General features: G+C 37.9%; 1 protein-coding gene across 1 annotated transcript in view; it reads right to left on the bottom strand.

Annotated features, from left to right (window-relative positions):
• LOC141293482 (inactive N-acetylated-alpha-linked acidic dipeptidase-like protein 2) overlaps window positions 1–15,380 on the bottom strand; it is a 247,038-nt gene that overhangs the window by 57,278 nt on the left and 174,380 nt on the right. Inside the window, exon 11 of the mRNA XM_073825517.1 lies at window positions 11,852–11,947. Within this exon, the coding sequence (XP_073681618.1) occupies window positions 11,852–11,947 (96 nt within the window). The remainder of the gene's footprint in view (window positions 1–11,851; window positions 11,948–15,380) is intronic.

Genomic DNA, 15,380 nt, shown 5'->3' on the forward strand with positions numbered 1-15,380 from the left:
TGGTCAGACCCTGTCTTTCTACAGGCCGGAGTGCCCCTGGGACAGGTGTCCAGGCATACCATGGTCTACACGGATGCCTCCACCACAGGTTGGGGAGCTGTGTGCAAAGGCAAGCAGCATCGGGCTCCTGGACAGGACCTCGACTGCAGTGGCACATCAATTGCCTCGAGTTGTTGGCTGTGCTTCTAGCCCTGCGTCACATCCGATCGACGTTGCTCCAGAAGCACGTGCTTGTTCGTACCGACAGCACTGCGACTGTGGCGTATATCAATCGCCAGGGCGGCCTCCGCTCTCCTCGCATGTCACAACTCGCCCGCCGTCTGCTCCTTTGGAAGCAGAAAAAAAATAAAAAATCGCTACGTGCCATTCACATACCAGGGGAACTCAACCGTGCAGCGGATCAGCTTTCACGGCAGTCCACCCACCCTGGAGAATGGCGACTCCACCCCGAGACAGTCCAGCTGATTTGGAGTCATTTCGGCCAGGCTCAGATAGATCTGTTCGCCACCCCCGAATCCTCCCACTGCCAGCTCTTTTACTCCCTGACCAAGGCTTCCCTTGGCAGAGACGCGCTGGCACACAGCTGGCCTCCGGAGCTTAAGTACTCCTTTCCCCCAGTGAGCCTCCTTGCACAGACCCTGTGCAAGATCAGAGAGGATGAGGAGAAGGTCTTGCTGGTTGCGCCACTCATAACTCATTTCCCTTGTGGCAGCCCCTCCCTGGAAGATCCCCTTGAGGAACGACCTTCTTTCTCAGGGGATGGACACAATTTGGCACCCGCGCCCCGACCTGTGGAACCTGCACGTCTGGCTCCTGGACGGGACGCGTCAGACCTTGCCGGCCTTCCCCAGGCCGTGAGAAATACCATCACTCAGTCCCGAGCTCCCTCTACGAGGCAGGCTTACGCACTGAGGTGGGGTCTGTTCGTTGACTGGTGTTCCTCTCGAGGAGAGGACCCACAGAGATGCATGATTGCAGTAGTGCTTTCCTTCCTGCAAGAGAAGTTGGAGCGCAGGCTGTCCCCTTCGACTCTCAAAGTATACGTTGTTGCCATTGCAGCGTATCACGATGCAGTGGATGGAACATCTCTGGGTAAGCACCAACTCATCGTGAGGTTCCTGCGAGGTGCGAGAAGGATTAATCCTCCCAGACCGCACCTCATACCCTCTTGGGATCTCTCCGTCGCCCTCCACGGCCTACGGGAAGCCCCATTCGAGCCACTTGCATCAGTTGAGCTGAAATTTCTGTCACTTAAGATAGCGCTCCTGCAAGCCTACAAGCTTTCTCTGTCAGCGAAACGTGCCTTGAGTTCGGGCCTGGAGATTCTCACGTCATCCTGAGACCCCGGCCCGGTTATGTGCCCAAGGTTCCCACCACGCCCTTCCGCGATCAGGTGGTGAACCTGCAAGCTCTGCCCCCGGAGGAGGCAGACCCAGCTTCTGCGCTGCTGTGCCCTGTTCGTGCTCTGCGCATATACGTAGACCGTACTTGGCACTTCAGACACACCAAGCAGCTCTTTGTCTGCTTCGGAGTTCAGCAGAAAGGGAATGCTGTCTCCAAACAGAGGTTGGCCCATTGGGTGGTGGAAGCCATCTCCCTGTCTTATTTATATCAGGGAGAGCCATGCCCCTTAGGTGTTCGTGCCCACGTTGGCGTTGGCTCATGCGTTGGCTCATGGCGCCTCACTAGCAGATATCTGTAGAGCTGCGGGCTGGGCGACACCTAATACCTTCGCTAGGTTCTACAACCTCCGCGTAGAGGCCGTATCCTCCCGTGTCTTAACATAAAGACTTCAGGTGAGCGGGAGGACGGCTGGTGTCTGCTTGCTGTGCCATTCCCACGTGGACCCGTGCGCCATTTTCCCCAGAATGTTCCCTCCGGCAAACCCTGGGTCCTCCATGCCCCGCAGTCAGGCCTAGATGCGGAGTAGTCCCTGACTGTGATCCTGCCTGGGTCTCCTTCGCCCCGCAGGTTGTGGCTATATTTTTCAATATTTCCAGCGGAGAAGACCACTGTTTCCCTCGTGTATCTCTAAGAAGCTTTATGGATATATTGAATTATTCTCATTTCCACATGTGAAGATCTCATGTGCTCCGCCCCCCAACCCATGCTTCAGTACATCTGGCATCCCTGTGGGGCCCCCTCTACTGGCCCCCAGGGCGTTGGGAAGGCTACGTTACAATTTCCATCTGCTGACACGTCCACCTGTCAGCACGTGGGGTTGTGCGTAACGCGACGTCAGGGTCGTGGCCTGTTCCATAGGGTCTGTTCCCATATGTAACGTCGTAGTGAAACGACTGAAGGGGAACGTCTAGGTTACGAAGGTAACCCTCGTTCCCTGAAGGAGGGAACAGAGACATTACATCCCCTGCCACGACCCTGGCGTCGCGCTGACGCCGGCTCGATCCGGCTCCTCAGCAAAAACATGACTGACTGGCTGCATGCCGCCATCTTATATACCTGTATGTACGGGGGAGTGGCTTGGCATTTTCATTGGCCTTTTGAATAAGGCTCAGAGATGATTGGACTCTCAAGCGAGTTCCCATATGTAACGTCTCTGTTCCCTCCTTCAGGGAACAAGGGTTACCTTCGTAACCCAGACGTTCACCTAAAATGAAAAATTGTCATCATTAAGCATTAAAAAAAAAAGATGTTTCTTTAGGGCACTTCTAGGGTTAAAACTAAAAGATTTTAAGTTTTTTCTTTCTTGGCAATAGGAACTCTTTTATGATCTGTCTACCAGGCTATGATATATTCTTTGATACTTTTTTCAAATAACTGTAGATTTTACCATTTGACCTTTATCCCTCAGCAGACTCCTATTAAACTAAAAAATATATACATACATTTGCACTCAAAACTAAATATTTTTGCATTTTTAGATTTAAAAAAAAAAAAAAAAAAATTAAATCTGCATATTTTATAAGATTGTTTCCTCATTGGGACCTAAAAAAATTCTCTACAAGTCTAAATTTACTAGTGTTACTATACTTGGGAGGTCATTTGGTCCTCATAATTGTAGTAAATACCAGGTATACACATATTTACACAAACTGTGAAAAGAAATTGTCACTTGAGAGCTCATTTATTTATTTATTTTTTGTACTGAACAATTTGTGTACTTCATTTCAAGCTGAAATTATGCAAAAAGTGCTAAAATATGATTTAATTTTGTGCATTTAGGATAAAATGCTTGAAATTACTCTTAACGAGACAGTCATTTTATACAAAAAAAAAAGTTATTTTCAAAAATGTAATTTCCATTATCATAATTTCCATCACAGAATGTTAATTTTCACAAAATAAGAAGCTTATTATCTTATTATCTTATTATCTAAAACTCCATGTGACCAAAAGAGCTCAAAGTTGAAGAAACAGCCAAAACTTTCTTTCTTCCTTGGAAGATAAAACATATCTTACAGATTGTGCTCTTTTTCATAATAGTGGCTGACTCAAACTACTACTTTCAGTAAACTTCAAGACTTAAATTTTGATTGAGAAGATAAAGAAGTCTCTATTGTGACTTGACTCTCCTGTAGGAAATAATACAAGCCCAGTCCAGAAAAGCAGATCAGGGTAACAGATACTTTCTGAAAACCTCTGCATGGCTGTCTGAGGTGTTAAGCAGTGTTGAGAATCTTTCCATTACCTCATCACCTCATCTCTTTATCATCTCTCAGTCTCTCACTCCCCGTCTCCCATCCCAGTGGACAAAAGCCACATCTGTTACACACACAGTGAGTGCAGCTATACAGGGACGGCACTGCTGAGGCTGGAGGCAGACGACTCGAGTTGGCACATTGTCTTTCATGATTAAATCACCTCATTGAGCTTTGACATGTCCTGTGCTGCAGTCTTTCCATATGTAATTCATCAACTTATGGTGCTCTTTTCTAAAGAGCCAGATAATCTTTTCTCTCTTTGTGTTCACACCATTTGCTATTAAAATAGATAGAACACCCAAAAATGAAAATACTGTCCCCACAAATCATGTGGCTTCAGTACTGCTGTTCCCTATTCGCAAAGTACGCATACAGATTCTCCTCGTGACACACTACTATCTGCAGGACACTCCATTTTCTTTCATCTATATCATTGTTACATGCTCACATGACTTTGCTGTGCTATGTGGTCATAAAAAAGTATCGTTTGCATGCGTTTTTAAGCATTGCAGTTTAAAAACAAGTGATTTGAAGCTGTTGAAGCGCAATAAGCAGCGAAAGAGAATGTGAACTATATATGAACTATATCATTTCGCTACATTTGTGGGGCTGTTTCTGAGCACTGTCAGAGAGGCGCATACACGTGAAGACATTGCTCATAGGCCTTGAATAGTTAAATACACAGTCTTGTATGTTTTAAAATGCCCGTCTTTGCAAATATCTTCGTAAACCCAGTAATTTAGGTCTTAAGTAAAAGCAAACAGCTGAGAAAGAAAACACATGTAACAGTATATTGGACTTGGGCAGCTCTTAAAGTGACAGCAGTCTTATATTTCCGCTGTTTGTCATTCATGTTAATCAAACAACAAATTAGAGAAAATCTCTCACTGTTCTTGACTAAAACACTTTTGTGACTTTAATAAGAAAAACATATATTTAATTTACACAGTAAAAAAATATGCAGTGTTTATCTACATTAGATTACCTTATACAATGTAGCATTTCTTATTTATTTGCTTTACTGTAGTTGTTTTGTCCTATTGCTTGTTATTATTATTATTATTATTATTATTATTATTATTATTATTATTAATGTTTACTTTGTCTTCAGTGTGCTTCCTTTTTTTTACTTTTTTACTTTAGCCTATTTTAGCTTATTAGTTTTTTTGTGATATCGACACTGGGGACAAGAATTAAGAAATTTATCTGGTCTCAAAAATTGAGATGTCATAAAGACTTTATTTAAAGCCAAAATACCTATATATAAGATTTCTTGAGATTAAGATATCTTGGATGAACTGAGGCATCATGATACAAACTCCCTTTTAGAAACTTTATTTTTAGACGTGTATGAAAACCCATGGTGATCCAAAACTAAAATAATATAAAACTTTTAAAATATATTAATTATGGCTATGAATTAAAAATTTTCTTCCAAGAATTAACAATTTATCAATGAACACAATTTACTAATTTACTTGATCAAATGTGAAGATGAATTAAGCTGTTTCAGTTTTTTTTTAATCACTGACTGTTTACTTTGTCTTCAGTGAGCTTCAGTTTTTTTTTTTTTTTTACTTTTTTACTTCAGCCTATTAGTTTTTTTGTGACATCAACACTGTGACAAGAATTATGAAATTTCTCTGGTCCCATAAAATGTATTTTTGGCTATTGCTACAAATATACTCATGCTACTTTAGACTAATTTTGTGGTCCAGGGTCACATATGTTTTTATTTATTTACTTATTTTCCCCCCATACAAGTGTGGGGCTCCAATAATATTGGACTTCAGTGACCTCAGTGAGTACAAGATGACACTTTTACACAAGATGACACTATGTACGTTTGGGTAAACTGAACCTTTAAGACTTCCTAATTCCATTTTTTTTCCTTCCGGATCTTTTGATCTTTTTTCTTTTGTACATCTAATGTTTTAAAATCCCAGCATTCTCAATTGTACGGCTTAATTGAAGTTCAATTCAAAATCTTTTTCTAGTCTAATTCTATAAGATATGTCAAAGTCAGTAATTTCTAGGAAATTAGTGCTATCTTATCAACTCAGCCCTTATATTACAGGGGAAAAGAGCTTTCTCTGGCAATTCTTCCACGATTCTTTATCCTCCAATTCATGTTAATACAACTGCATGGAACAGATGGTACATTTAAGCAATTAAAAGGCTAAAACATTAAGAACTGAAATGAGGGTGAATGGCGACAATAGACAGCTGATGATCCTGTGCCACCGCATTAGCACAGATAGACTCGGAACAATGCGATCCTAATGTCATGCCCAAATGAAAAACCCACACTCGGAAGTCTCCGAATGGGGATCTCTGGATGGCCTTTAACAGATGAGTTGATTCAAGGGCAGGGAATGTAAATTGAGATGCTTCTCAGGTAGACGTTCCCAACGGAGTCCATCAGCGGATCCCTGCCCCTTCCAGGTGCCATGTAAGCAAAGCTGGCAGAATCTTCCGTTCACCCTTCTTCCTCTGCCCGGCTAGTGTCACTCAGGCTGTCAGAGTACAATACCAAGCCTTCAGTCTTCACCGCCGCCACTGTTTCCATCTGACACATAACAATGGCTGTCCTGGGACGTTCAATCACACCAGCAGCTGCTCTCAACCTCACAGCTTCCTCTCGCTGGCAGCTCGTGTTCTCTCAGGCTTCCTACTCCACCGCCGTTTCTGGCTGGCTGATTCCCAGAGCAAGCGACACATGGCAGGTTAAATTTAAAGGAATCTCTGGGTGGCATGAGTCCATCTCTCTTGTAAGTTCTGCCTAGAACAGAGGCACACTTCTTCTATGTACATCCACACACTTTCCATTAGTGAACACTCCACTGGGCATCTTGCTCAAAGATCTATTCTGGAAAACTTTACTTGAGACACTTGCAAGTAACACAATTGTTACCCAGGTGCAAGGCCGGATTTACACATTGGCCTTCTAAGCACGGGTCTATGCTCGCTCATTCAGAGGGGCCGAAACACAATGAAGAGATATATCATATTTTTTTATTCTATGGGCTATCTACAACAGTAAAAGAACCAAAACCCGGAAGTTTATATATATATATAACAAACAATATATATATATATATATATATATATATATATATAAACAGTTTCCATGTTTTCCAAATGTTTATGTTCTTTCTCTTTCTCACAGATGCACACACAGTAAAGATACGCACTTGTGCACACACGCAAAGACAGCACCACAAATTGCGCTGCACCGCAAATATATCAATTAAATAGTTTCTCCCTGAAAAGCTACATGACATTTCCCAGCGGGGTTCTTTAACCAGTTCTACTTAAAGACTCGCTATTAGTAGACACTGCTGCTGAACACTGCTGAGACGTTGTCCTCAGTATGAAAAGATGGATCTCAAAATTATACAGTCATTGTTGCAACAATCAAATACACAAAAATGCTGAAAAAAAAAAAAACACAGAATTTGTGGGACCTGAATGATTTTTCTGAAGAACAGCAGGCAGTTTACCTGTTCAGGACAAACTGTCACAAAAAAAAAAAAAAAAAAAAAAAAAAAAAACAGCTGTGGATCATTCAGGTAACAACACAGTATTAAGAAATTCAGCTATTATTTTCTCTTGTGTACTATATGTAAATGTATTTTATGTGAAATATCTTATTCAGGTCAGTACTAAATAAAAAAATAACATGAATTTTGTATGATCCCTCTTATTGTGGTAAAATAATGAACATTTTGCAAATTGTGCAACAGTAAGTGTGTGAGGTGTTTACTTATTTTTTTATTAGTCTTCCCATTAACACCATAATATTATTCATTCAGACTGATTCGCAACACAGAATGCGCACAAACAATCATAACCAGTCATGTCCAATCATACCACGATGGAGGCATTGCCTCCTCTCACGTGACTTTCCCCATTAATTCTCAATTACCCCCCACCAAACTCACGGCACGATTTAGGGGCTTTGTTAAAACTCAGGGGAGGCGAGAGAGATGCAAACTCCCGCTTTAACTTTACCAGCTGGTGTCGCTGTTGGAAGGTGGTACTGTAAAAAAAAAAAAAAAAAGTGTTTTTTACACTTTTTCATATTTGGTAATACTTGATTGCTTTATTTTTGTACTATGAAGTGTTTTTCTTATCCAATTTGTTGTGAAAACACTGTCTCCCTTGCCTCCTCGGAGGAAATGCCCCTGTTATAGTCTAAGTATTAGTATATGATTCCTAAAACCATACATTTATAATAAAACAAAATATAATGTGTTGTTAAACCTTTTATACTTTTTAAACGTATACGGCAATGCAACATACAGTTAAGTTAGCATTTGTACAGCGTTCTTTGTATTTCACATTACAAAAATCAGTGGAGTCTCTTAAAGCTGCATAGCCAGACTTTGCTTTGTCTTGGACATACTATAAAGAAAGGAAAAGAGGAACCACAGCAAACAATTCACAGCACTACAAAATTGCAAACAGAGTTGAAATTCTAAAAGGAGGGCAAGCTAACCTGTTAAGGGAATGAGCGACTTTAGATGTAGATCTTTAAAGCCATACTCTAGGTAGTCAGCACAGAAGCTCTGAGCCCTAGAGAGTTGGTATGCCACATGTGGGCCCTGTGCGGGTGATGGAGTGTGCACATACCAGCGGCTCAAATGATCGATGCCAGGCTTCCGTGCCAGGCTGAGTGGAACTGACTCAAACACACCCTGTACGACTCAGCCCCTCTGTCCTCGCCGTCAACCTGGCCCAGCTGTGGTTGTAAAGGTGGGGTTGAAAAATGAGCAGAGGATGTGATAAGCTTCGCTGAAAGAACTCCCAAGGCTCCTCAGCCTGCAGAAAAAGAGAGTTCGGCCCGGGCCCGAGGTCCTACGGGACCTGGAGGCGTAGAGAAGCGTGACACCACAGATACAACAGCGCTGGCATTACAGAGGGACCTGGGGATTTCAAGTGCGCTTGTACTGCAGCTGGAGACTATCAGACAGCGGCGAGACCCAACTCTCACACCCCATCAATTCACGTCTGCCTCCACCGATTTAAGCTGGCATCAGGGGGCTACTTGAGTTTAGTTTCCATATGAAATCTGGTTCACCAAACGAAGGCGTCCGTAGACATTTTTTCGGAGGAACGGCATACTGGGAAAGGCTGGCAGGTGACTACAGGTCACGTGATATTAAGGAAACTCTCAAGAGGCATTAGGATTCATTAATATTGGCTTTAGAGTCATACCAAGCTCGTGGCAGGCAGAAAACGGCAACCCTTACGGCATCATTACAGGGCCAATGTGACTAAGAACTCGTGCTGTTTGGAAAGTAGGCCATATTTATACAAGACGCCCTCTAGAGGATTTGGCTTGGACTGTGAGTGTGAAAGTATTGCACGTTGGAAGAATGAAGCTAATTTTTACATTCTATGACATTTGACAGAATAATGAATTATGAGCAATCACGCGTCTTTGTATTTACCAAAGAATATTTCTTTGATGCAACAAATTAACGTATTTATAAATTACTTTTTAAATGTACCATTTGAATTAAGTGATCAAAGTCACATTGAAATAATCACGCTGACTTGAAATCTCTGCACTCTGCATTAGACTACAGTCTTTAGCTGCCAGGACCAGAGGTTAATTAAAGAGATTTGTAAAAACATTTGATTCATGAAGATGGCCATTTCTCATAGAATCCGTATCGCTTTGGTTAAGTTCCCTTTGCTGCTTGGTCTGGCTTTAGGTAAATCACAGAAATGCTTTACTCAACTATACAACTATCACTTTCCTACTGAAGTAAAGGAGAGAAAAAAAAAAAGGTTTTTGAGGGAAATATTGCATTTTTTTCTCCATATAGTGGACTGGGTTGAAGTACCAAATTGCAGTTTCAATGTAGCTCCAAATGGCTCTACAAAAAAAAAAAAATTTTTTTTAATTAACCATAAAATAAAAAGAGTGTAGAAAATTTTAAACTAAAATAAAAAATAAAAAATGGAATGAAGAAAAAATTAATCTGGAAAAATGGAACAATAAAACAGATTTCACAGGCCCTTAAAATGTAATTTTTGTAAAACTTTTAACAAATTGCTGTTAAAATGTGCTAAGTTTTACGATCTAAATTATTTAGACATCCTTTTGGTATATATTTCTTAAATTAACCATTAAAACAGAGTCTAGAAAAAAAGGAATCCAGAAAAAAGAATACGAAAAAAACGTAATTTAAGAAAAAATAAAATGTATTTCTAAGGCCCTCAGATGTAATTTTTGTTACTCTTTTATACATTGCTGTTAAAATGTGTAGGTTTCACGATTTAAATAAATTAGACATCCTTTTTTAATAATATTTTTTAAAATTAACCATTAAAACAGGGTGTAGAAAAATTAAAAATTAATTTGTTTTTTGTTAAAAAAATTAAATAAAAAATGGAATCTAGAAAAATTAATACAGAAAAAAAATTTAATGGCTAATAAAAAATATATATTCAAAAAAGGATTGTGAAACTTACACATTTTAACAGCAGTTTGTTAAAAGTTTAACACAATTACATTTTTAAGGCTTTATTTTATTTTTATTTTATTATCTTTATTTTATTATTTTTTTTAATTCTGTTTTTTCCATATTTATTTTCCGGAATTCCTTTTTTTTTATATATTATTCAAAAATGATGTCTAAATTATTTTAATCATGAAACAGCAATTTGTTAAAAGTTTAATAAACATGAAATTTTTAAGGCCCTATGAGATCTGTTTTATTTTTTTCCCAGATTCTTTATTTTTTTCTGTATTAATTTTTCTAGATTACATTTCTTTTTTTTTGCTGTTTTAATTTTTCTACACCCTGTTTTAATGGTTAATTAATATATATATATAATATCTTATTGCAATGTGTTACCATTTCTCTAACACTGTTATGTCTTTGTATGCTTTTCACAGCCTGAGATCTTACCCTTTCTGTCTTGTTTTGTTATTCCGGGAAGTTTCCCAACCTTTCTGCCCGTTGTTCTGAGAAATATGATATTTTGACACTTCCAAATATCTTGACTGAATTCAAAACCACACTAAATATTTACCTTCTCAGATTCTATGGACGCTTTATATAATGTTTCTGTATATACTCCTTTGAATGTGTAGTTGGGGGAGACAAGACAATGAACGGACACTTTGAGAGCCTTTCATCTATTCTAGCATGCGCTGTTGTCCCACAACTCTTTGTGTCATTGCCAGTGTGTCTTCAAATGGCCTGAATAATTCATAGCGCAGAACAATATCTCCTTGACTGTGATGAGGAACTTTAACGATGCTCATATTTCTTGCTGCCATTAATGCTGTGGCCATAACTGGCAGAGAGAGCGAGAGAAAAAATTGTTTATAAAATCTCCAGCCTGTTTCATCTATATTTCATAACATTTTCACAGAGGTTGTTGTTCAGTCTAAGCATGCGTGCTGTTCCTCTACAGACTGTCGGGAAGGGGAACAGGCTGTCAGAAGCCAAGCAATCAGTGTCTGTGGACTGAAACACTGCTGGGGTTTCATAACGTGACCCTGGAGAGCACTGGACACTGTCTCTTGATGCATGGTCAATGCATTGTTGTCCCGTCTGGAAGACAGACTGATATGATGACTGGACAAGCTCTCAAATGAATAGGACTTGCATGTAACACAACACAAATCAACACAAAATAAATATGGACTTCTAAAGTCATCATCATTTAACATTAAGCATTAGCCAAAGGAACTGAAAAAAGGCAAACAAAATACCTCACATAAACTCTTAAATTACTAAACGAATTTAAACTTTCAACCCTGCATTTAGACATCAAAACACAGACATTTATCAAGAGAATAGAGTTTGGAGAACACAGAATGTTCAGGTTAAAAATTCACATCTTAACATAATTAAAGCAGAGATTAAGGAAAGGTTTGTTTATCTGCATAAACTTGGAAAAAAAATGCTGAAGATTTAGAACACTTTTGAAGTTATTTGCTTTCTTTTCTCATTCCATCTGTCTCTTGAGTTATGATTCGTCTGGCTGTGCAATTAACACTTGAAAGTTGAGCGAAAAAATTTTCCACTCAAAACTAAATCCTAATGACAATTTTAGGCATACAACACCGCAGCACCTGATAAGCCAGTAGAAAACAAACAAACAAACAAACAAACAAAATAATCACTATTGGACTTTTGTAGTGAAAGGAGGAGCACTCTTACCTTGGCAATAGTCTCATGGAGTTTGAAGGCTGGATCCAAGGTCTCTCTTAATGAAGACTCAGGAGGGAAAAAGGCCTCAGAGAGAAAAAACGCTCTCTAGGTTTAAAAAAAATGAGAAAGAAACATGTAGAATAAAAAATTAAAACACACCCATACAAGGTTGTCAACACAGGTGAGTTTAACTGCCATAATGCACATATGAAATAGATGTACTGGAGAAGTAAATCCCTGAACATGTATTTAAGTGTCACATTTCCTGTCTCACCAGGGTTATGGTAAAACTCACAGATGATGTTATTAGCAAAATCAAATATTTGAGCCTTTGGATCTTTATTTGAGTTGATAGAATTAACCTTTAATAAATAGATTTTAGGAACATTACAAAAAGTGCCTTTAATATTTTTTATTAGGTCTTTCCCACTAATTTATTTATTTTTTCCTGAAGAAAAATAATCATGTATACACTGTAAAAATTGAAGAGTTGGATCAACTTAAAAAAAATAAAAAAATACTTCAGTTGGTAACACCTATTTTTATTTATTTTTTTTAATTTATCAACTTAATTTTCCTAGGTCAATCACACTTACATAGTTTTAGTTCATTCAATCCTAATATTAAACTGAAAGAATGTACAATTCTAAGTTACAGTTTGGGAAGCAGAAAGTCACGTTAAATAGACTATAGTTAAAGTAATCCAAGTTACACCCAAGTCCACTTTTTACAGTGTAGTGATGAAAGCCAGAATATTTAATGCCATGGATGAGAGAAATACACTTTTTTGTAGAGGGGGTCAAATTACAGGGGGTTAAAAATGACTTCAGAAAGACAGCAGCATCATAATGTTATTTTTAAACAGATTGGTAGCTCTATTAGTAAAATCTGTTGACTTCAGCAATGTTTGTTGCATTATGTGCCAATGGTGACCATTCAAAAATGGGGTAAAAGCACTTTTCATTTTTTTTTTTCTACAAAGTTTGCATGCCTGTAACTCAAGAAGTATTAAAGATATATTAATACCTTATTAGATATTGGGTCTTAAACAACTTTCCTTTTGGCATCTTCATTTGGTTCATTTCCAGAGAATTTCAATATATCTTCAGGAGTAAATCGTTAAATTGCGCACATTTTCAAAAACCAAATGTGGGTCACTTTGCAAAAATATGATAATCATTTTCTTTTAAAGAGGAATGTCTGAAAAACAAATAATGTTGAAACAAGTATCTTGTTTCCTTCTGTCAAAACAACTGCATCGAATATACCTGATTGCAATAAATATTATTTTTTCAAAGTTTGCGTGCCTTAACTCAAGAAATATTAAAGATTTCCTAAAATGAGTTTAGATTCTAGCTCTTAATAAAGTTTTCTTTTGGAATCTTAATTTTCAAGACCCTACATCATTCAGTCCCAGAGATACAGGGATTATGTGCCATTGACGGACATTCAAAAATGGGGTTAAAAAAAGGTTTGCATGACTGTAACTCAAGAAGTATTGCAGATATATTAATACCTTTTTAGATATTGGATCTTAACAAACATTCATTTAGGCATCTTCATTTTTAATGCCCTAAATGGTTCAGTTCCAGAGATATTAGAATTTCAATATGGCTCCAAGAGTAAATCATTAAATTGTACACATATTCAGTGGTCAGAAACCAAATGTGGGTCAGTTTGAAAAAAAAAAAAAGATACTTCTTTTCTTTCAAAGAAGAATAAATGAAGAACAAATAATGTTGAAACTAGAAATTTATCTTGTTTTATTCTGTCAAAACAACTGCATTGAATAAACTTGTCTGAGTGCAATAAATACTCTTTTTCCAAAGATTGCATGCCTAAAACTCAAGAAGTATTAAAAATATCACAATATGACTTTAGATTCTAGTTCTTAATAAACTTTTCTTTTGTAATCTTAATTTTCAAGACCCTACATAATTCAGTCCCAGAGATATGGGGATTATGTGCCAATGATGGACATTCAAAAATGGGGTAAAAGCACTTTTCAAGGTTTTTTTTTTTTTTTTTTTTTTTTTTTCTACAAAGTTTGCATGCCTGTAACTCAAGAAGTATTAAAGATATCTTATTGCCCTTTTTGATATTGGGTTTTAACAAACTTTCCTTTAGGCATCTTCATTTGCCCTAAATGGTTTGGTTCGCAGAAATATTAGAATTTCAATATGGCTCCAAGAGTAAATCATTAAATTGTACACATTTTCAGTGGTCAGAAACCAAATGTGGGTCAGTTTAAAAAAAAAAAAGATACTTCTTTTCTTTCAAAGAGGAATGAATGAAGAACAAATAATGTTGAAACTAGAAATGTATCTCGTTTCCTTCTGTCAAAACAACTGCATTGAATAAACTTGTCTGAGTGCAATAAATATTATTTTTCCAAAGTTTGCATGCCTATAACTCAAGAAGTATTAAAATATATATTAGATTCTAGTTCTTAATAAACTCTTCTTTTGGAATCTTAATTTTCAAGGCCCTACATCATTCAGTCCCAGAGAAATTGGGATCTCAATGAGGCTCCATGTCCAGACGTTACCCATTTTCAGTAGTTGAAAACCAAATGTTGGTCACTTTGTATACAGCTAATACTTATTTTATTTAAAGAGCAATGTCAGAAGAATAAATAATGCTAAAATTTGAATTGTCTCTTGTTAGAATATATATGGCACCCAGACAGGTATGTCCAACACAGTTGTTTTGACAGAAGGAAACAAGATACATTTCTAGTTTCAACGTTATTTATTCTTTAGACATTCCACTTTAAAAGAGTGGTTTTTGACCACTGAAAATGTGTAGAATGTAACGATTTACTCCCGTAGCCATATTGAAATTCCAATATCTCTGGAACCGAACCATATAGGGCATGAAGATGCCAAAAGGAAAGTTTGTTAAGACCTGATATCTAAAATGGCATTAAGGTATCTTTAATACTTCTTAAGTTACAGTTATGTAAACTTTGGAGAAAAACTTGCTGAAAAGTGCTGTTTCCCCATTTTTTAATGGTCACCATTGGCACATAATGCAACAAAGATTGCTAAAGTCAACAGATTTCACTAATAGACCTACCAATCTCTGTGTAAATATAAAATTATGATGCTGCCATCTTTCTAAAGTCCTTTTTACCTCCTTGTAATTTGGCTCTGAATCTCATGTGAAACCCCTCTACATAATAGTGGATAACTCATAGCAAATATTCATCCATGACATTTAATATTTTGGCTTTCATCACTATACATGTCTGCCTATCTTTAGAAAAAATATTAGCAAAATCATAACAATTGAGCTGGGGAAGGTTTTGAAATTTGGTTGATTTGACACTGAATGACCTGTAAAGCATATTATTAGTTGACAGACCTTATAGGTACAACTTCACATGTTACTAAACACACATACACACTCACTAAAAAGCACAGACCATCAGGGCAGCATCACTGAACTTAAAATTGCAACTTTCCCCCAAAATCTCTCTTTCTCTTAAGATTGACCACACACATCACATGGGTCAGATTAAAGCCACACAATGCTG

The sequence above is a fragment of the Garra rufa genome, chromosome 20 (assembly GCF_049309525.1).
Source record: "Garra rufa chromosome 20, GarRuf1.0, whole genome shotgun sequence".
Classification (NCBI taxonomy): Eukaryota; Metazoa; Chordata; class Actinopteri; order Cypriniformes; family Cyprinidae; genus Garra; species Garra rufa.